Source organism: Aethalodelphis obliquidens, unplaced genomic scaffold, assembly GCF_003676395.1.
Source record: "Aethalodelphis obliquidens isolate GAN/ISIS:26980383/991018 unplaced genomic scaffold, ASM367639v1 scaffold368, whole genome shotgun sequence".
Classification (NCBI taxonomy): Eukaryota; Metazoa; Chordata; class Mammalia; order Artiodactyla; family Delphinidae; genus Aethalodelphis; species Aethalodelphis obliquidens.
In genome coordinates, this window is record NW_020838282.1 from 361 (window position 1) to 22,222 (window position 21,862).

The following is a 21,862-nucleotide window of genomic DNA, read 5'->3' on the forward strand; positions in this document are numbered from 1 at the left end:
CCAGCAAGACCTAGGATCCTTCCAGCCAGGTCCTCCCCAGCCTGTTCCTGGGCTGCAGAAGAGGACTCTACCCTGAGGACTGGGAGAGATGAGTCACAGGTGTGGGTAGAGGGCGGCCAGGTAGCACGTGTCCCCAGCAGAACCAGCCCGGCAGCTCTGTCGAGCAGGCCCCAGCACTGACGCAGACCTGGGCACCATTCCGGATGGATGCACATCCACCCCCGTCCTGCCAGCCACCTCGAGGGCCGGGAGAAGGGGCGTGCACGGGTGTTAGCAAATCTGACCTGGCCCAGACTCAGCAAACTCAGCTTCTGCCGGCTGGCTAGGAAGAAACGAGTTCCTTAGGAAGGCTCCCCCAGGATGGGGTTGCCAGCACCTCCCCTCCCTCCCCAGGTCCTTTAATCTGATTCTGGAGCAGGGACTCTGAACATGCTCTGGGGATCCCATGTGTGCACAAAGGGTGGGCATGGGACCGGGGGACTGGAAAAAATGGTGCTTGGTTTTTACTTACGACTCCCACTCAGATTAGGAAGATCTAATTTTCCTCAAGTGCTGGTGAGGTGGGCGTGGCCCTGAAAGTCTGGGCAGGGGTATTCAGGCTCTCGCGACACTAGCATTTTATTCTTACGATCACTGCTAACATTGGTGGTCTATGTGGATATCCAGCCGTCCTCGCTCGCACCAGGCTCAAACAGCTACTAGACTTCCCCTCTCTTGGGAATAGCTGGACGGCTCATGGCTTAGTCACAGGTGCCTGGCTGGTTCAATCCAGCCCAGGCCTCCCCAGCACCAGTCACTGCCACTGTTGCCAGTGAGCTGCAGTCAGCAGGACTGAGCACACAGAGGTGGCTTAAGGCCAGGAGGAAATTACTTTCCATTCTCTCCACATCCCCCAAGATGTGTATTGGGGTTGGGAGAGGAAATCAGACTAACCACCTGAGTGCTGCGGACGGGGCAGTGGAGGCAAGAAGGGACCCAAAAAACCTGGCAGAGATCAGGCGATAGCATGGGGTTATTTCAGCTCTCTATAATCCCCACCAGCCCATAGACACACAATCTAATTTTTTAGAAAAGTGCTTGCTTTGCAAATTCAGCTTCAAGATAAGTCCCTCCTCCCCACCCCTGCCTGCCCATATAGAAGTCTTGGACTAACCCTGAGGCTAGGTAAGGAGAGGAAAATGCCAGACCAAGGTTAGAGCTACAACGTCATCAGTCTTTAATAACTTATAGGCAAATGCTAAAAAATCGTTAATAATAATAATACAGAGGACACACGTGGCTTATAAAAATGTTTGTGAGTCTACAAAGGTGGGGAGGAGTTCTCGGCACTTTCATACAAAGAGAAAAATATAGACTATTACGACTGGCACCCCTAGAAAAGCAACCTGGGGAGACCCCTCAGTTGGGGGGAGGGGCAAGAGCTAGTTCTCGTTTATTCCACATGCATCCTCCAAGAAACTCTCCTTCACCCCCAAACACATCTAATCAAAAAGCCAGAGAAGAAAAACAGGAAACAGGGTCGAGGTAGAGTCAGTTTACATTTAAGCCTCCACAGTCCTGCAGCCTCCACTTCTCCAGAAGTGAGGATGAGGGAGAGATGTGAGAAGACATCCCATCTCCCATCGCCCACCCCAGTGCTGCCCCAAAACAGGACCCCCGCGGTGTGCTCCTCGGTCCTTCATCGAGGTGAACAGGTCCTTGCACCCTGGGGCTAGGTGAGGGGCCACAGGCTCCACCTGGCTGTCCAAGTGTGCAGACCCCTACTGGTGAGGAGGGGGCAGCCTCAGGTCACCGTCTCTTCTTGCCTGTCCGGACAGTCTTCTTTCTCTTGAGGATCATCCCATACAGGCGCTCCAGGCCTGGCTGCAGGCCCAGCCCGTCCACAGCACTGCAGCCCTGCACGTGGGTGAGTGGGGCAGCAGCCAGCTCGCCGACTGCCAGCCTCTTCTCCACCTCGGCTGCGCTCAGTGCCCCAGGCTGATCCTGCTTGTTGGCCAGCACCAGGACAGGCACACCCTGGTTGTCCGAGGCCCGGCTGATTCGGTGTAGCTCCACCTTGGCCTCCTCCAGCCGCTCAGCCTCAGCGGCATCCACCACAAACACCAGCCCGTCTGTCCGGCGTGTGTAGGAGCGCCACAGTGGTCGAAGCTTCTCCTGCCCCCCCACATCCCACACTTGGAAGGTGATGCTACGGGACCCCCCCAGGGGCACCCGGATCTTCTCGGTGTTGAAGCCTTTGGTGGGGACACTCTGGACAAACTCTTTGAACTTGAGGCGGTAAAGAAGGGAGGTCTTTCCAGCCGAGTCCAGCCCAATGACCACAACGTGCAGGGCCTGGAAGTGAGGCAGGAAGGAGGCGGTGGGCGCCATCTCTGTCAAGTGGTTCCCCATGTTGAACACTGGCTAAGGTGCAGGTCCTGGGGCTCACAGTACAGGCAGGGAGGAGGCCTTGAAACTGCAGGCTCTGGAGACCACAGCTGGGCTATCTGAACAGGGAAAGGTCATGCGAGAAAAGAGGAGGAGATGTTTAATAATAAACATGAAATTTGCAACTTCTTGATCATTTCCTAAATCAGCTGCTCATTTTTTTAATTCCTTTTTTTTTTTCTTAAAGCAGCTGCAGGTATAACAGAGGCTCTCCCCCCTCCCTGGGGGCCCTGACAAGGGCGATGAGACCTACAGAAACCCCCAGGTCCCAGGACACTGAGGTTGGGGGAAGAGACCTCGATTGCCGGACAGTCAGCTTCTGCGCTTGTGGCGAGGTAGCAGGCATCGCGACCCATTCCCCAGGAGAGAATCCTCGGGGGAACGTGCAGCTGGGGGGCAGAGGGCCCAAATTAAGAATCAGGGTGCGGGCGCTGAGACCGGAGAGTGAGGCCCACTCCCACCCGCCTTCCACATCCCTAGGCGGTTGACACAACCCTCCTTACACAGAGACCCCCTCCCCACTGCCCCGCGACACTCCACTGCCCGCCTTCCTGCGATCGCTGACTCCAGCTCCTCCGGCCCCGCACCCGGATCGCCTCGGCTCGGCCTGAACAGCCCCTTTACCTTCCGACAGCTGCGCTCTCCCCGCTCTCCTCCGGGCCAGCCCCACGAGGCTCCTAGCCGGCCTCCAGCCCGCTGGCACTGCGGAGCGGCCCGGGGCACTCTGCCTTAAAACCCGCGCGTGACGTCACGTGGCGCGGGCCAATCAGCAGCCCTGCGGCAGCGAGGCGGGGCGGGGCGGGGCGTGGAGATAAGCGGACTGGAACCCGGGCCACACTGTGATGGACGTCTGGTCAATTGGTGACCGTTTTATTTGATCTTTTCTACCATAATCTAATATTTGGAATTAAACTCGGGATAAATCCGGGATGGAAGGTGGGAGGGGCAAAAGGAACACGCGTGGCAGCGTTTGACTAGGGAGGAGAGGTGAAGAGCGTAACACTCTCAATACCACCACATCTCCCTCACCCAGGCAGAGATATCCACCCCACGTATACGCTCCCTTGGCCGGGTCCACTCGAGAGATGCTGACAAGGCTTCCTCCTTTATCCTTCCTAATTCAATGTTTTAACCTGTGTGAACATGGAACCCCATAAAACAGCCTAAACCATTACCCCTACTGATCTTTGTAACAGCCAGAGGATGAACAGGAAGAGGGGGAACCAATGAGAGACTGGTGTCGTCTGCATTATATAGGTGAAGAAAGCTCTGAAGGGCTCAATGACTTGTCTAAGGTCACATATAGCTAGTAAGTGGCTGAGCAAGGATGTGTCTGAATCCAGTGCCTTGGCCCCTCACCACTTACTTATCCAATCTCTCTCCTCAGGGAGATTCTCAGCAGAAGTCCCGCCCGTTGTTGGTCAGAGTGCCTGCCAGCAGCAGACCCCCTGAGGGCCTCCCCTGTTCAAATCGATAAAGACAAAATCCTTCACTTCACAGGGTGTTTACTGACCTCCTTAATACTGTCTGCTCTGCATGAGCCAAAGAGACTGTGGAGACATAGAGGATGAGCAGACCACGGGGCCTGGCCTCAGACAGCTTCTACTCTAGTGAGAGAGACAAGACTGGCCACTGACAGGGAACATAGCGACTTTGTAAATCATGAGATAAGCACTTACAGGACTTCAGAGGAGGGAGAGAACATGTCAACTAGAAGCTTCTGGAAAGGTTTCCAGAAGTTAATTAGTCGTGCGTAGGATTGGTTGGGAGGTGGGCAGGACTGAGTGGCATCTCCCCAGTCATTACAGCCTGATACAGTCTGGGCAGCACTGAAGAGGCGGAGATGTCACCAACGGGCAGTGTGACCAAAGGGTAACAGTAATTACCTGCAGGGAGGAAGGTAAAACTGAAGGTGGGGAGGGGGTTCAAAGGAGAATGAAATGTTAACTCTACTCTTTCCATTTTTACCAGGAAGCTGGATGCTTGCATTTATTATATAATTCAGTGTTAACTTTTTAAAAGGCTGTCTATGAGGGGAATTGTAAAAGGGGGTGGGGGGGAAGCCATTGCCAGACAGGAGGGTCTAGCCCTTCCTACCCACTAGCTTCCCATCTGTTTAGCACCAGCCTGCCTTGCACCCTCCTCGTCCCCTCCCCGCAACAAAACCAGCCACCTGGTTTTCCCCAGCAATGCAGGGAGCTTCCCCAAATCCCTTAAGAGATCAAAACCTTAGGTAATTAGTCTGTTACACCCCATGTTGTGGGGTGGCAGAATGCAGCAGGAGCTAAGGCACAAGGGTGGAACTGAGTTAGGAGAGGGGAAGTCAGAGCAAGCCGAGAGGTTGGGAACCACTAGCTCATTGAGCGGCCGATGCATGCTAAGCTGTGGTCAAGGGACTTTGCATACGTTTCCTTCTTTTTTTTTTTTTAATTTTTATTTTTGGCTGTGCCTTGCAGCTTGCAAGATCTTAGTTCTATGACCAGGGACAGAACCCACGCGCTTGCAGTACAAGCACAGAGTCCTAACCACTGGACTGCCAGGAAATTCCCAACACTTTTCCTTTTTTTAATACACAATGCAAACCATGTAGTAAGTATAGTTATTCCAAAAAGAAGACACCAAAGGCAGAAAGGGTAAGTAACTTGTCCAAGGTCATCCAGCTAGAAATTGGCCAAACTTGGCTTTGATCACATGCTACAATGGCTGTGAAACCGAAAACACAGAGAAATGGAGAGCACATGGAAACTGAAAACAGACATACATTGTTTTGTGTTTCTTCCACAGTCTTTGAAATTTCTTTAACATTTCTCCTACATCTCCTGGGCCTCACACCCAAGAGGGAAACTGTCACTTGATCACCTGATAAGGGAGATGAAACTGGCAACCTCTCCACCCTTCATCTTTTGCCTTTGCCAGGGAAGGTGTTGATGAACAAATGGGAAGGAGGAGGTGGGGCAAGGTGAGAGTGAAGGAAGGGGCCCAGTTTGTCAGGGCAGCACCAGGCTGTGGGCCTACCCCAATCCAGTCTCCTTTAAATGGGAACCCCGCCTCCACACCCAGCCTGCAGCCCAGGGAGCCTTCCTCCATTAATGACCATTTTGTTTCCTGGAAGCCTCACCTCTGCAGCCCTTTCTCTCCACAAGATGACAGCCCAGGACCTAGTGCATTGGAGGATTCCCTACAGAGAACACTGGAACATTCTTACTTTGAGCATTCATTTATGCAGTGCCTGCTAGGTTGAAGGCCTGAGTGAAATGGCTTAGGACCTGCCCTTGTGGAGTGGACATTATAATGAAGAGTGGGGAGAGACAGGGAATGGCTAAAGAGGTTAATGTCAGATGGTGACGCATGCCATCAAGGAAAATAAAACACAGAAATGTGCTAGAGAGTGACTGGGGAGAGAGCTGCTTTACCTGGGGGAGGGGGACTGCTCATGAAGGCCTTTCCATTGTCACATTAAAGCCAAGGTTTAAGTGGCAAAGAGTCAAGTAAGCGTTCCAGACAGAAGGACAAACTAGCTGGGACCTACCTGCTTCCTCCCATTGGCTCCCTGACCTGGGTCAGATTGCAGCTCCTGAATGATTATTCTTCCTCAGAGCTGTCTCCCCACCAGATTAAACGCTGAGCCCAGGAGCCGGTTCTTCTCATCCTCAGCTCTGCAGTGCCCAGGACCATGCCTGCTACACAGTAGGCAATCAGGAAATCTTGCATGATCCATGACTGCATGATGGAATGATTAAAGGTACTCAAGGCAGTTCCCTGAGTATGAGAACCAAGCGTCCAGCCTTAGCTGGGAGTTTCCTGGTCTGGGGTCCTTGGGGGTTGGCAGAGATGCCTGTAAAACCCTGCACTTCTAGGCAAGGTCTGGGCAGTACTCAACCCTCAGGCCTTTATTGGGGAAGAGGGATTTCTTGGAGGAGAAAAACAGAGGCCATGGGACAGATGACACTGGAGAGAGAGGACCCCTCAAGGCCTGGTGGGCTGAAACCCTGGGCTGAGAGTCATCGTGACTCCTGTCCTCCCAAGTAGACTGGCTTGGAAAAGCCACTTTCCCCCGGGAGCCTCAGTTTCCTCAGCATGTAACTAGGGACTTAGATGATCCCAGGTCCCTTTCCCCAGGACAGCCCATGCTCTAGAGTAGGGGAGGGTACAGGATGGATGGAGCTCACCTAGAAAGCAGCTGAGGACATCCTTGTCTCCACAGCATCCCAACCGAGTACCTGTCTGAGTGCACAGATGAAGGGAGGAGAGGAGTCTGCAGGAGCAGGGGTGGGCTGGGGGAGTGGATGCCCAGGAACGGCTTTGGGCTGGGAATCACAAAGACCCGTATTTCAAATCCCAGCTTTGCTTCCTCAAGCATCAAATGGAAGAAACACAACCTACTACTTAGAATGAGTGTGAAAAGAAAAAATGTGGGAAAGGGGCCTTTAGGTACCCTTTTCCCATGCCAGGGGCCCTTTCAGAGGCAACTCACCCAAAACCACCCAGGGCCAAGGCAAGGGCTGGAAAGTGGCAGATGCTGCCCTCTGGTGGACGTGTCTGTCACTGCCTGCGTCCTGAAGAAAAGTGGAGGAGTGAAGTTGTACATGGATATCCTAGTATTGCCTCCGCTTAAACGAGCCTCTCAGAGCATGTGCCACCTGCCGAGAGCGGAGGAGAGCCATCATTCCTTCCTGTTCTTATTTCCTCCTAAAGCTTGTGAGCAGCACTGAGCAGGCGGCTCATGTTGATGTTTAAGAAGAGTGTTCACATTCCAGACCAGGAGGAAGTTCCCTCAGATTCACCTCCTGCTTAGTACCAGAGAAGAAGGCAGGAAGGCCCAGCCCGCTGTGCATCCTTGTAACTTTTTCGTAGACACACCTGCCTCTCTGCTCCCAGTCATCTCAGAGCAGTGTCACGGTGGGCTCCTCCCTACGTAGAGCGTTCAGAAAATCACATTTCCTTTGGGAGGTGTTTCCTCTGGGATGATAACTGAGCATGCAGACTGCCAGGTCCTCAGTGTGCTGCTGAGCACATGAATTTCCAGCCGGGGCTGAAAGCTGGCATGCTAACCAGAGTGAGGTGCTTTCTGCAGTGCCCTGCCCATATCTTGCAGCAAGCAGTAAGAGCTGGGCCCTGCATCAAGCCCAGATCTGTAGCTATAAAACTGATAGGAAAATAGGCCCACTCTCCTTTTACGTCTGACTTTTTTCTCGGGGAAATCTCATTTTCTTCTCAGGATTAGAGCCCAGGTTATCCGTGGGAAGATAACGATTCACGTTTCTTTAGGGAGACAAATTGGCTTTCCCCGCAGGCACCACCACGGGAGCAGCATTGCTGGAGGGCTGGTGAAGGGGGCTTTGTCTGTTGCCGCCTCTGCATACAAGGCCTTGTTTGCTGGACCACCGGTCACTGCACAGGTCAGTGTATGTTTTATTTTCCTGAACCGAATCCAAGTCACCAGTGAAAACAGTGGCGTTTGCCCGGGTTGGAGAGAGTAGCATGGCATCGTAGCGAGCGTGAGCTTTAAGTTTAATCTTTAACACGCAGCTCTGCCACTTTCCAGCTGTATGACTTTGGCTAAGTCACTTGAGGGAGGAAAGAAAAATGACCTAACGTTGGTTGCGGACCTACTGTGTGGGGGTCACTCTCCCAGGTGCCAGCACTACGAGGTGAATCAGACACCAGTTCCTGCCCAGAGACAGTGGGAGATAAGCAAACGGACATTTATCTGTGAAACTTTTGAAAATTGCAAAGCACTGTAGAATGTAAAGAATCTTCCCATTCAATTAAGAAAAAAAAAAAAACATTTATTGTGCAGTGTAAGATACTGTGCGAGTGTTCTCAGACCAGTGGAACACCTCAGCCTGGTGTCGGCCCCACGGCGGGGCCAGGGAAGGCGTCCTGGCAGATGACGCCCGAGCTCAGTCCTAAAGGACAGAATGAGTGTGTGCCGGGAGAGAGGGTTAGAGAGGGCACTGTAGACAGAGCAGCCAGTACAGAGACTTGGAGATGTGAACCTGGAAGGTGAATTTGCACCAAGAAGACAAAAGACCAATGATGTAGGTGGGATGCTGTGTTAAGTGATTTTGGCTTTTATTTTTAAGAGCCGTGGGAGGGACTTCCCTGGTGGTCCAGTGGTTAAGACTTGCGCTGGCCATACTTTCTTCCAGTTTCCCATGCTTTCTTCCAATTACCATCTCCTCTCTTGCTCCTTCTTGCCCCATTGTCATGATTACCTTTAACTTCACAGGGTTTCCAGAGTTCGTTAGCATCTTTTCCTTCATCTAGTTCTAAAGACAGTTCGCCAGTCACCTGGCTCAGACTGCAGACGTACCTAATCCAAAGCAGGGCCTTCCCAGTCCTTCCTTATCCCCTCAGAAGACCCATTAGTATTGGGTGGACAGGAGTGCCGTAGCCCGGCACCTGATTCCCTAGTATTTTGAATAAATCTGGAAGATGAGCATGCCTTAACAAGATAAACACAAATTATACAAAAAACGTTGTTCCGCTTTTCTTGACTCTACACAGCCAATAGTTTCCGAAGATCAGACAGCAGCCCTGATGTCCCATCTCTTTGAAATGGGATTCTGTGACAGGCAGCTAAACCTAAGGCTGCTGAAGAAACACAATTACAACATCCTGCAGGTTGTGACAGAACTCCTTCAGATCAACAACGACGACTGGTACAGCCACCGCTACTGAGGAGTGACCTCGTATTCAATAACTTTGCCTGCTGCTCAGAGACGATCTTTATTCTGTCTTGGGGGTGTGGGGTGGAAGCCCTTGCTTATTTTTTAATCTGATGAATCTACATAGAGCCCATCATTGAACTGTCAAGACAATACCTGCCTTGCGGTATTTTTTGGAGCAAATGAAAGGCCGGAACTTAAACCTTCCCTTTAGACGTTAGATGAATTGTAGGAAGAGCATTTTTCACTTGATCTGGATAAAACTCTTCTCCGTTTTAGTGCACTGAAAAGTGCAACTTAAACTCCCTATAGAACCCTTTTTCTTCCTGCTTGTACTGAAGTTGAGTATTTTTCTTTGCTTAATTGTGGATGTTTTCAATGAGGATATCTGTTCATTGTCAGCTTATAAAAGAAATTAACCTTGGAAGTTGTTTTCAAGAATTACCCTCATAATTTTTCTAACCTATCCCAAGCTTCATAGCTGTGTGGTGTTAAAATAACACCCAGGGTGCGCACGACAGGAGTTTTGTTCCTCTTCCCTTCTCAAGGAGAAAGTCGTTCCCCTGCAAGTCTTAGTAACGGGCACTGTTGTTTTTCAAAAGACCCCCAGTGATGCGTTTAGAGTACATCCACCTTCCAGTCTCTGCACTTCTGAGAAAGGAGCGGGGAGTGTGCGCATTAACCCAGCAGCACCTGTTGAGCAGTGTCTGTCGTAGCAATTTTGCATACATTTTATTTTATTTAAGGGAAAAAATGTAGGTAGTGTGAAATATTTTGCTAATGCTACAAAGAAGGAAAGAAACTCTTCTATTAAAGGGAAAAGTAAGTTTAATAGTTACCCTTTTTCTTTATGTCGGGGGGCAGGCCTTTACAGTAGAGTGGGCGGGGGTGTATAGGAACATGAGAAAAGTGAAAGGCAGGCTCCTGTGTGAATCATGTCAGTGAAGTTCAGGGGTGGGCAAATGAGTGGGTGTGAGGCTTAGGCCATCCTGATGGCCTCCTGAATGTTTGCAATCTGTTCAGGAGAACCTGGAACAAGAAAAAGGGCTGGTGTTTTGCAAGACTTGGATGGGAGCAAACTCACTGAAAAAGTTTTGGTTTAACCCCAGGGTACGCGAGCGGGAAGGAGCTCGCTTACAGGGTCCTGGTCCTCACGCTGTTTTACAGAAGGGAGTCTTGGGTACAGCTAGTAAAGAGGTGTGACAGAAAACACTACAGATTTTAGTGATAAAAATTACTTGCAGAAAAAGAAGACTCTGACCCCCAGCCTGAAGGGGGAAGGATAGTAAAATAGTATTACTTAACCTGGTTTGGTATTATAACGAATGGTGATTTAAATGAATCATGGGCCATAATGATGTTTATTTACAGTATAACTCTTGAATGCTGTGAAATAAGCCAGGATTCAGACTGCAAGCCAACCAGCCTGTTTATTATTTAAAACGTTTTTGTGGGGGGTGGGGGTGGGGGTGGGGGGTGGGCTTCTGGGTAGAGGCTGAGCGGCAGGGTGTGTGTAATTAATTCGGTTGATTTGGGACGGGATCTTGTCTTGACCATGTGAGTTGTATTGTAGGGGTCCAGGAGGGCCCTGGGGTCCAGTCGTCTGTCCCATTGTACTTGTACCTAACCGCTTCAAGAATGGTGAAATAAACTTTGAAACCCCTACTTGGACTGGCCGGTCCTTTCGTCGGGAACCTCGCGTGGCCTTTGAAGAACCGAGTTATCTGGCCGCTGGGTCGAGAGAGGCTGGCCCTGGGAGGGAGGGGCGGGTCCGGAGGAGCCGGGGCGGAGCTTCCCAAGGCTTTGAGCCGAAGCTTGGGGCGAAAACACCGGCTCCCGCGCTTTCGATTCTGCTTTGCAGGCGTTTCTGTCGCTGCGGTCGCCCGGGGGTAAGGCGATTCCTTAGAATCGATTCCTTAGAAAGAAGGGACCCTCCTTCCCTTCTTTCCCTTTGGCATGCACGGGCCCAGGCCCCTTCTGTGCCTCCTCCTAGCCCAACACGCAGGTTCCAAGCTCTGCTAACGGCCTCCCGGGGTGTGTGGTGGGACTGAAAATCCTCCTTCATTGAATTCCTAGCCTCTCAGTCCGCTCCGACCCCGCAGCCCATGGCCGAGCCCCAGAGTAGGGCGTAAAGGCTCTGGGGAGGCCAGGGTCGCCACTCCCCACCTCCTCCAACGCGGTGCAGTCGGTCCCCAGGACTCTCCGGGAAGGGGACTGGTGGCCCCCTGGAGCCACCCTGCCTTACAGGCCCTCCTCCCCAAAGACGTACTCCAGCAATCTCTAGCCCTCTTGCAGCTGAGAGGAGCCCAGGATCTCAGGCCTAAACCAGGTGAGGCTCCCTTTATTTTAAACCTCAGACCTAAACCAGGTGAGGCCTCCTTTATTTTAAGCCCAGAAGGTCTGAGTTGGGCTCACCTTGCCCACTCATTTGCCACCAGTCTTTTGGGAAGGATCTGGAGTTCACTGTGACTCGTCCTAGTGAAGGACTGACCCTGAAATTGCTACCACCCTCGCCCAGACATTCTTTCCCACCCCGACTCAGAAAGCAAGCGGAAGAGGTTTATGCTCCCTTCTACAATCATTTTAGGGTTCTCAGCCCCATCTGTGGCCAGCCTAGCCGCCTTTTTCTTTTCTTGTCCCAAAGAATCCCTGCCTTCCTATTACGCCAGCACCTGTCCAGGCTCAGGAATGGAAACTTTCCTTCCACACCCAGGCTGGAGACCTCGGGCATTTCTGCCCGGGTGCTCTAGAGACACGTTCAGAGTCGTCTTGTCGCAGAGGATGAAGGGGCTCCCCTGGCTGCTGCCCCCATGACCTATCTAACTTCCTTCCCTTGCAGTGAATGACAGCTCAGCAGCTTTTCCAGAACAAAATTAAGCGCTCTGCCTTTCACTTACGAAAGTCCCTTAAAGTGAAATAACTTCTGCTTTGCTTTTCCCTCTTGTAGGCCGATTGAGCTCTCCCTACAATAAAAACAAAAACAACAAAGAGTTGCAATGCATTGAGATTCCCGATCCAGGAGTCGTGTGTAGCTGCTCAAATTCCCACCCCCTCACTGGCTTAGGCTCGAGCTTGCTGAAAGCGTGGTGGGGCTCCTTGCCAATCTCAAGAGCCTAAAACCAGAGGGACACCCGGCATCGGTGCTGACTGGACCTTGTTCTTCTCTCATCAGTGAAAAATACCCCTGAACGATGGGTGAGACGCTCTCCCAGCTGGGCTCTCGGGAGGATGAGAACAAGTCGATGCTGCCCTCCGGCACAGCCTGTGGCAGCGAGGCTGCCAGCTACTCCAGCACCACCAGCAGCAAGCCTTCTTGTTCCTGTGCGCCTTGTGAAAGGGCTGCTGGCGGCAGCTTTGCGACTTGTCCCACCTGCCAGGGCAGTGGGGAGATCCCTCGAGATGAGTGGCCCCAGGCTCTGGAAGTAGCCCGGGCTCCAGGAAAAGCTCTTAGCAGCCAGCTGGCCAGTGCCAGGCCCCTCTGAGTCTCCTTGGATGGGGTTGGGTCTCCCAGCTCCTAGTCCCTGAGTTTCAGGGCTAGCCAGGGAGATGCTGACCCTCCCTGGGCTCGCTGCAGAGACCCCCTCCTGCCCTGGTGGTACCGCCCGAACCCAGGGGATTCCCAGCCTCTCTGCTCTCTTAGCAGCACTGCCTTCGGATGCAGGAAGTTACAGTGACGTCTCCAAAGAAATTGGGCTTCTCGGATTTGTGGTGACGTGCAGGAATGCTCCACACCTGTTAATGAAACTCTCGCCTCCGTTCTAGAGCTGGCAAAGCCAAGCTGCCAGCAGCCCGGTGTCCCCAGTCAGTCCTGCTCTGAGGCAGAGGTGGCGTGCTTCTGACACTGTGGGACGGAGGGGTGCTGCTGGCAGGCTGGCACAGGGAACACTTGTCATGGACACTTCTCGGCCCTCCCTCTCACCCTCTTTCTACAGAACTAGAGAAGCAGCTGGTGGCCCTCATCCCCTATGGGGACCAGAGGCTGAAGCCCAGGCACACGTAAGCCCCTCTTCCTATCCCAGCTCTGTAGGCGTTGCCCCTGGGGGCTCTTCCTCTTTGTCTCCCAAATCCCCCTTCCCACCCCCCCCAGCTTTTCTCCATGGGTTCTCCCCCAGAGAGCCTGAGCCTCACTGGCCTCAGACGTATTAGCTCCCTGTTTCCAAGGATTTTCCTAGTTTAAGAAGCTCGGGGCACAGCAGATGCCACCTGAGGCCTCTTGGTGTCCTGAGCACCGCTGCCTCCAAGAGGCAAGGCTCCCTCTTGACTCTGCAAGTCCTTCCAGGAGGGAGGGAGTGGCTGTGGTTGCTGTTGGTTTGGGAAAGTGATTTTTCCTAAGAACTTCCTTGGCTACGGCAGCTCAGACCTGCTTGTTCTTTTCCCCATAGAGATGGGAAACCAGCTGCTCTCTGTTCTGGGACACTTGAGAACCTCAGAGGAGGCAGCCCTGAGTTTCACTGGGGGGCCCATGACCCTGTTTGTCATCTGGGTCCTTTGACATAGATCCCTGCAACCTCCTCCCAGGGTCCTCAGCTTCCGTGGGGGAGCCCACCACCCAACCTGCCCCCACCAGTGCACCAGAAGCCGAATCTGGCAGTGCCCCTTAGGAAATGCTAACAAGGTGCTCTCTCTCTAATGTATATCTCAATTTTGAACTAGATGGACAGATGATGTCTTGTTCTGAATATGAATATGAAAATTCAGAACTGTCAAAATTCACATGGGCTTACTTCTTCCAGTGAGAATAGCTAGCGTTGGTTGAGCCTTGGCTATGTGCCAGGGCCAGGGATGGGTGCCTTTTCATGCATTAGCCCATAACAGATGGTATGAGGTAGGTACCGTTACCCCCGTTTTATAGACAAGGAAACGGAGGCTTAGGGCGGTTAGGCGGGTTGTTCAGAGTTGCTGGGCCAGTGGCTAACACAGAACTGGGAATGGAAGCCAGGCTGCCAGCCTCTCAGTCCGGTGCTCCTACCCACCCTGGGCCACCTCTGAGCCAGGTTGGTCCTCCGCATCTGGGGAGCTAAGTGTACAGTTGTGTGTGTGTGTTGGGGTGGGGGCTCGGAGGAGAGCCTTACGTAGAGAGAAGAGTGTCTGAACGCCCCCGGCCCAGGCAGCCTTGGTGTCCAGACTTCTCCACTCCTCTACCCCGGGTCCTGTTCTCCCACAGGAAGCTCTCCGTGTTCCTGGCAGTGTTCATCTGCCTGGTGACCTCCTCCCTCATCGTCTTTTTCCTGTTTCCCCGGACTATCGCCGTGCAGCCTGTAGGCCTCAACTCCTCCACGGTGACCGTTGGCGAGGCCGACATCCACCTCAATATAACGGTGGGTGGGTGCCTGCGCCCCTGGGCTCCGACCCCACCTTCCTGGCAACACTCCTCTGTACAGCCCTTGTCCGGTGTGCTCACCCCGGGCATCGGTAGCCGGGGATCTTATGGCAGCCAGAGGATGTCGGGAGCCTAGGGAGAAGCAGGAGCAACCATGAGCCCCCCAACAGACCGTGCAGGATTGGAACAGTGAGGGGTTAGAATTGACGCCAGAGCCGTAGATCACTGGGTGCAGTCGGGGTGGTGTGCCTGAGACTCCCCGGGTGGGCAGGACTGAACAGAGAGAGCCTTGCAGGGTGAGACTGGATTTTGAGCCAGCTTAATGTCTCAGTTAAAGGCGACCCCTCGCCGCTAAGAGCCCCTCCGAGGGGCTCCTGGCACTGGGCCTCGGCAGCTGAGGCCCGCGTTGGGGGTGGGGCTCAATCAGGCTGCGGGGTTTTGAAACTGTTCGACTTCTTGCCGAGGATGGTGCTACCCTAACCCCTTCCTTTCCCTGTCTTGCTCGCCAGAATATCTTGAGCATCTCCAATAACAACTACTACCCCATCGCCGTGACCCAGCTGACCATTGAGGTTCTGCACCTGTCCCTCGTGGTGGGGCAGGTCTCCGACAGCCTTCTCCTCCACGTCGGCCCTTTGGCCAGTGAGCAGGTGACTCCCTCTTGCTGGCCAGACCTGCCCACAGGTGTGTGGACGCAGGTGGCTGGAGTTGGGGCTAACCCTATACCCATTTGGTTGACAGATGTTGTATACGGTAGCCAACAGGATATGGGATGAAAACACATAGTGAGTAGCCCTTGATCAATCCCTTCTCCCTTAGCCTCTGTCCTGATTGGAAACCCAGGTCGAATTCCCACCAGATGTTCTGATTGCTTAGCAGACCCTGCAGTCAGCACGTGGCCTGCACTCTGTGGCCAAGACTGCAGTGTACAAGCATTCAGGGTCCCCAGCCTCTGCCTGTTTGGACCTGGACTGGAATGAAACCCAGCCTAGAATCTGGTTCACACTTAACGCTATATGACCTTAGGCTCTTCAGCCTGACTCACCGTCTTCTACTAAGGGAGAGGCCAGCCCGTGCCTGGGCCAAACCAGTGGGGTTTGGAGGAGCGATATTGCAGCAGGGGCGACATGCTCACCTTGGGCAGAGGGAGGGGGAAGGGGTGGGGGCGGCATGTGGGGCCCCTGATGGAAAGGAGGCCGGGGGGGTGCTGGGACGGCAGGTCTCCTCCGAGCTGTCCGACAGGCTGCTCAGTGTGTGAAACGTGGGCCCAGGTTCTCTGTCTCTCTCTCTCTCTCTCTGTCTCTCTCAGCAAGATCTGTACCTGGCTGAAAATCAAAGTCCACCATGTGCTTCTGCACATCCAGTAAGTAGGGCTTGGAGCCCTGGTACCCTCTCCCACTTCTGCCCCCCGTGGGGGGAGAGTCATCGCAGCGAATCCCGTGAGTCTGTGTCGGCTCTTGGCAGTAGCAGATCCAGCCCCTCCCCTAAGGCCCACCTTAGGAGCCACTGACGTGACAGGCACAGATCTGCCCAGAACCCGGTGGGGGGGTGGGGGGCAGCTGTCCCAGGTGCCTCGGCAGAGTGGGGAGCAGAAGGAAGGGCCGGGTCTGGTCTGAGGAAGCCAGCCCTCCCCAGAGAGCAGAGCAGGGCCAGGGCTTTCCTCTTCTTCCCAGACCCTTGTGGTGTGGAGGAGTAAAGACAGTGAAGCGCAGACCTAGGGTGGCGGGAGCTCTCCAGCCGCCATCTTACTCCTTTCCTCTGCCGCCACCAGGTCTCTCCCCTGGCCTCCCTACTTCCTTCTCTCACTCCTACCCCAACTGCATATCCTTAGATCGGTGGACGTGGAAGCTGGGTAGGGCCAAGGCTCAAGTTCTGTAATCTTCAAAATAAAACTGGTGTGGGTTTTTTGGGGAAAAAAAAAGCCCTGTTTCCTCTCCAGGGGCACCCTGACCTGTTCCTACCTGAGCCATTCAGAGCAGCTGGTCTTCCAGAGCTACGAATATGTGGACTGCCGGGGAAACGCATCCAAGCCCCACTTGCTGGTCCCTCGCCCGCCGTGACCTGTCTGCTGTCGTCGAGCTGCGGGCACCTGCCGGCCTGGTCTGTATCTCCCACCACTCCATGGCACCCAATAGGACGAGAGTGACTCTGCCGAAGGAAAAGCCCTGCTTTATCATACCCTCCCCCTGTTCACCCCCAGCAGAGGAAGCTTTCTGTGGACGTTAACTTCATACGCACACGCACACGCACACACACCCTCACGCCCTCTCTGATTTCCACAGGAATGGAAGCTTGGTTCTTCTAGAAGCCAGCACCAGATATTCCCCTTGGTCTGTCTTGAGGAAAGTCTGACCTGACGTTTCCTCAGAGCTGCCTCAGCGGCACGGAGTGGCACCCACACTGTCTGTGCTGAGCACCTTGGTTGCCCAGCTCGTCCAGGGAAGACCTTTGTCCTGCCTGAATGTGGAGAAAGCTTTCATTTTGTCTGGCTTTTAATACATGGATCCTTTCCAAGTTCTCCACCTGGTAATGAGAAGGTGACTTGGGGGACAGCCAGTGTTGTCCCCAGGGCCTTTTAGGGAACCGTAGATGCTCTCCTATGCCGCCCTGCTTTGGTCGTGTGACAGAGTGATGGTGATGGCCTGCTTCGAGAACGCCTGGTACCTTGTCTCCCCACCCCACCCATCTGACAGCAAGATTGGCCAAGGCCCTTTGGCTCCGCAGCCTTCCTGGTTAGACTGTCTGGGTCCCCAGGAAGTCAGAGCTGTTCTGCAGCTAAAGCTTCTCTCCCGAAAAGAGTTTTATCGTTCTCTTCAGAGCAGGAACCAAAGTGGGAGGGGAGGGGAGGGGAGGGGAGGGAAGGAAAGGGAAGGGAGGCACCGGGCACCCCCCTGGGCCTGCACAGGAAAAACAGAGACAAAGCCAGAGTCATTTTAAAAGGTTTTTATTGAAGGAGGCCACAAGCCTGAGCCCACGTGAGGGGACACAGGCAGGTCAAACGGTGGGCGCAGCCGCCCTCCCGCTGAAAACCTGCAGAGGTGAGGCCGGACTGCTGGGTCCCGCTGCACCCCTGGCCTAGTCCCAGGGCGCCCTCTGCTCCCAGAGGCCTCTGCTCTCCTTTGGGCGCTGACAGTATGGAGCTGCCTATCAGTCGGGACTGGTCCAGGCCGTCGCCTCTTTGCTGTCACTCAGATGAGAAGCCCCAGGCAAACCCCAGGTTCTTTAGGCGAGCAGGAATTGTGTTTGCTCACTAAAGGCGGTTACCGGTTTCCGTCACTCAGACAGGCAGAGAGGTGAGCTTGAGTAGCAGGGAAAGCTGAGGTTGCAGTAGGAAGGGCGGAGAAGGGCACGTGGGGCCAGAACCTGTTGAGGAGCCGGCCGGGGGGATGAGGGGAAGGAAGGAGTTCGTGCTGTCCGCACGCTTTCACGCCTGGGTAACTGGCGTCGAGGTGGTGCTGGTAAGAGCACGGAAGTCCACGGGGGCCAGGCTGGAGCTCACGCTGGGTGGAGTTCGCCAAATGTAATGGATTTATATTGGAGTCAATCAGCTGTGCTTAACCGTGTTTAAGGAAGGAAAATAAAAGGCTCCTGTGAGTGGGAAGGGAGCCGGTGGACGCTCCCCATCTCACAGCCTGTTTCTTAATATCCAAGTGGGCATCAAGGTCTCTTCCCCAGTCCCTGAGCCCCTCGAGAACACGCCCGGCCTCTCTGCCTTCTGGGAGACCGCTCCCAGGAGCTCGCTCGCTCCCCTTCCCTCGTTGTGTGTCTCTGAGCCCCTCCCAACTTTAATGCTCCTGTTCTGTGCGCCCCCCGCTCCTTCGCTTCCCCCAACTGCTCCTCTCAGGAAACACTGCAGAGAGGCTCCTTCAGTCTCACCCAAAGGTGAGACGCTACAGTGAAAGGACCCAGGCATCCCCCTCACCAGTCAAGAGTGGCAGAGGGAGCAGGGCTGGGGGACCCCAGGTGTCAGTTTCAGGAAGAGGTGAGGCGGCTGCCTGGGGCCTCCAGAGCCTCTGGGTTGTCTCTGCTACGTGGAAAGGCTGAGACCCAGGGAGGAAGAGGCCTGTGGATTTGGTGGGGGCGGGGGGCGAGTCCCCTCTTCCCAAGGTCAGGTGTCCTGTGCCTGAGGCTACAGTCCTCCTTTCCTCCGAGTTCTTTCTCTCCATCCCTTCCAACCACCCTCCGTTCAACAGCGGAGTGCCCACCGTGGACCAGGCACGACACTGGACTTGGGGGGGGCCCTGCGTGCCACTTCTTCCTGATGCTGCCCAAGGTCCCAGGTCTGCTCTGGTGTGATGCCACCCACGCTTCCCCAGGTGCATCTCGATAAGCATCGGCCAGGAGGAAGGGCTGGTGGCTCCAGCGAGAGTCGTAAACCTGAGCCCCCAACAGGCTGTGATATCACTGCTAAGTAAGGGCCAGTAGTGGAGCTGTAGAGCTGGGGGGCCCAAGGCCAAGTTCTCCCGTTGGCTTTGCCTGGAGAAGCATGGAATCGCCCTCCACTGTCTTCTCGCACCCTCTCCATCCTCTTCGTGGGTCTTCCTGGCCCCTCCCCCTCACCTCTGTCTCACGGAGCCCAGCCAGTCTCTTGAGTCTTTGCAGGAAGAAATCACACGTGATTCCCAGCTAGCCTCCCCTACCAGAGTGGATCAGGAGGGCTTGGCTTTTGAAGTGGAGATGCTGCTGGGAGGTAGGAAGACGGGGCTGCTCATCTGATGTTTGCTGATGGCCGGCCAGTGGGGTCTCGGGGGTCTGTCTCTGAATCACCACTGCTGGATGTAGTTCGTTGACTGAGAAGAGGGAGAGACAGGAGGCAGAACAGGTTAGTTAGCAGCTCCCGGGCCTGCTGGTTTGAGAACATTGTCTTAAGGCCTCTGAAGCCCGAGTAATCAAAGTGAGATGATGCAGCAGCCCAGTCCTCGTCTTAAAGGGCCGGGATCAGGTTCTCCCATCCTTTGCGCCTGAGTCAGAGACAAACAAAAAAAAAAGCTTCTTTCCAAAGCGTATCCTGTTTCATGTAATTCTCAAGACTCTCAAAAAAGCGTCTTCCTGGGTTTGACGGTCTACAACGAGCCAGGCCGTAAGCTAAGTGCTTTGGATGCTTTCCCTTTTAATTCAGTGCTCGTGACACCTCTGTGGAGGAGGTGGGGTATTATCAGTCTCATTTTACGGGTGGGGCAGCTGAGGCTCAGAGATCTGAGTCGTGCTACCGGAGAGTGGTGATCCTGACGGAGACCACAAGCCCTGACTTCACGTCTCACCGTCCTCCCGCTGCAGCTGGCTCCACCCCATCCGCGTTTCAAACGGCCCCCTTGATTTTGCTTCTCTGGCACCCGTCCTATCTTTCCAACTAGATCGTCAGCTCCTTCACTTATACTGAGTGCTGAGCAACAGGGCCTACAGAGACATCTTTATGGGGGCGTGGAGGGGAGGAACGGGCCATCCAGAAGTGACGGAATAACTTCAGTCCCCTCTCCCGATTCCCGCCGAGGAAGCCTTTCTAGACTCCACCTGCACTAACACGCGAGCGCGGGCAGACACGCAGCCAAACCGTAGCTGCCGCTCACACTCTGAGTCCGTCTCACCGTGAATCGTGGGTACTTGATGTGTGTATCTGGGCTACATTTCCCGAAACCTGATGATGAAACGAAGCACACGTCACTCAGCTGGCAGTTCCTGAGAATGGCACGTGCCACAGCCGGACTCTTTACCACGTTTCTGGGGGGCAGGCCAAGGCCCCTAGCTGGGGCAAGGCAAAGTCCCAGCCCCCGCTGAGCATTCTCCACTAGGAAGCCGACCGGGGCTTCCCTGTTCCAGACCCCCCAGGGCTCAGGATATCCGTTGCTAAGCCTACACCTCCTGCCCCACCCTCTGGCCGCCCCGAGCCGACCCCGACTCCGACCCCGACCCCGTCTGTCACCCTCACCCTGGAGAAGGGACTGACCACTTCTGAGCCACGCTCTGCGGAAGTCAGCGGGTTTCTCTGCAGCTCTCGCTTGGTGCAAATCCACTCAGAGAGTGTGACCGCCCCCACCCCCAAGTAAAGGTGAAAGGTGCCGGGGAGGGTCAAAGGGTGGGGTGACAGATGTGGCTTCTGGACTATAGCCCGGGGCTCTCTCCTCACCATCTCCCTCTCCCGGGCATGTCACTCACCTGCACCTTGAGGGTTCATCACCCGTCCTTGGAATCTGTCCTTGTGGGCGCCTGGCCTTTGGGAATCCTGGAGAATGTACCGGGAGGTGCGCTCAGTAAGAGGGTCCTGGGCATTTTGTGGCTTTGGCTGAGGCGGCGGCGGCGGCGGCCGCTCGGGTACCTGCGGAGGCTGCGGCTGCGCGGGTGGCGACCGTGATGGCGCCGGCGGTGGCTGCGACTCCCGCGGCGACTCCCGAGATGGCTGGGTTCTTTTTTCAGATTGCCGTTTCTCTTCTTGGAGTTTCTTCAGTTCCTGTCAAGAAGCCACCCGCAAGTGGCATCCTCCTCCCTCCCCACCCAGTCACGCCCCCCTGCCGGAGACACTGAGGGGAGCAAGGCAAGGGAATCCAGAGGCGGAGGCGGCTGGAGGGTCTCTGTTCCCTGGAGTTGGAGGCTGAGGCTGGGGCCTGAGCTCTCTCCCCTCACCCACCCACGCCCAAGGACTGTTTCTGTAGCAACAGTACGCCCCCCCCCCCCCCCCCCCCCCCCCCCCCCCCCCGGAAAAACCCCCCCCCCCCCCCCCCCGCACAGCCCCCTGCCCAGGAAACAGCCGCCTCGGGCCACCTACCTCCGCGCACTGAAAATCGTTTGCAGTGCCGGAGGGTAAAGAATAATCTCTTGCACATGCTCTGAAACAGCACTGCCCAGTGGAAGTATAACGAGGGCCATGTATCATTTAAAATGCTCTGTTAGCCACGTAACAGAGTAAGAAGAAATAGGTGAAACTGGGTATAATGATACATTTTATTCAACCCAATACAGCCAAAACGTAAAACCGATATGAAAATATTAATGAGGTAGTTTATAGTCTTTGTTTTTGTATTAAGTCTTCAAAACCCAGAGGGCATTTTATACTCAGCAGCACATCTGAATTTAGACACTGCATTTTGATTTAAAATATTTAGAGTTCAGATAATTTACAGTCGAAAAAGTAGGTTCACATATCCACGTTGTTCCAAACATACTTAAAAGTGTTTCGGTAGGTAAAACGAAAATTTGTCTTAAAGAGTATATTTAAATAAATTAGATGTATGTAACGTTTAAAATGCAGGTCCTCGGTCTCACTAGCCACGTCTCAAGGGCTATAGCACACAGGCTGGTGGCCGCCCTACTGGACAGAGCAGCTTTAAAACCTCCCGAGCCTGACGCTTCAATCCCACGTTGAGGCCTCGGCCTAGTACAACAGCAAAGCTGAGTCACCCCAATACACACACACACACACACACACACACACACACACACACACACACAC

The 21,862-nt window shown here is 54.3% G+C and overlaps 2 protein-coding genes and 1 long non-coding RNA gene across 7 annotated transcripts; 1 reads left to right on the forward strand and 2 right to left on the reverse strand.

Annotated features, from left to right (window-relative positions):
- Positions 1-1,192: 1,192 nt before the first annotated feature.
- LOC113616703 (ADP-ribosylation factor-like protein 4D) lies at positions 1,193-3,127 on the reverse strand. Its single transcript, XM_027100102.1, has 2 exons — positions 3,052-3,127; positions 1,193-2,486 (listed from the first exon to the last, which is right to left on the reverse strand). Exon 2 carries the CDS (start codon positions 2,389-2,391, stop codon positions 1,789-1,791), a length of 603 nt encoding a protein of 200 aa, XP_026955903.1. The 5' UTR covers positions 2,392-2,486; positions 3,052-3,127; the 3' UTR covers positions 1,193-1,788.
- A 3,897-nt stretch (positions 3,128-7,024) lies between these two features.
- On the forward strand, positions 7,025-16,937 carry LOC113616700 (transmembrane protein 106A-like). 5 transcript variants are annotated; one of them, XM_027100101.1, is made up of 8 exons: positions 10,885-10,987; positions 12,271-12,497; positions 13,031-13,094; positions 14,263-14,416; positions 14,928-15,068; positions 15,160-15,203; positions 15,728-15,781; positions 16,358-16,937. In XM_027100101.1, exons 2-8 carry the CDS (start codon positions 12,290-12,292, stop codon positions 16,476-16,478), a joined length of 786 nt encoding a protein of 261 aa, XP_026955902.1. In that variant the 5' UTR covers positions 10,885-10,987; positions 12,271-12,289; the 3' UTR covers positions 16,479-16,937. The 5 variants fall into 5 exon arrangements, with proteins under 5 accessions (XP_026955901.1, XP_026955902.1, XP_026955898.1 ...); XM_027100098.1 differs by lacking the exon at positions 15,160-15,203 and adding an exon at positions 12,046-12,184 and having other exon boundaries at positions 10,891-10,987; positions 14,928-15,102; positions 15,732-15,781; XM_027100100.1 differs by lacking the exon at positions 15,160-15,203 and adding an exon at positions 7,025-7,826 and having other exon boundaries at positions 8,938-10,987; positions 14,928-15,102; positions 15,732-16,473.
- A 731-nt stretch (positions 16,938-17,668) lies between these two features.
- LOC113616702 (uncharacterized) lies at positions 17,669-21,050 on the reverse strand. The gene is made up of 2 exons (XR_003431392.1): positions 20,572-21,050; positions 17,669-20,053 (listed from the first exon to the last, which is right to left on the reverse strand). It is a non-coding gene; the product is annotated as an uncharacterized LOC113616702 (long non-coding RNA).
- Positions 21,051-21,862: the final 812 nt, after the last annotated feature.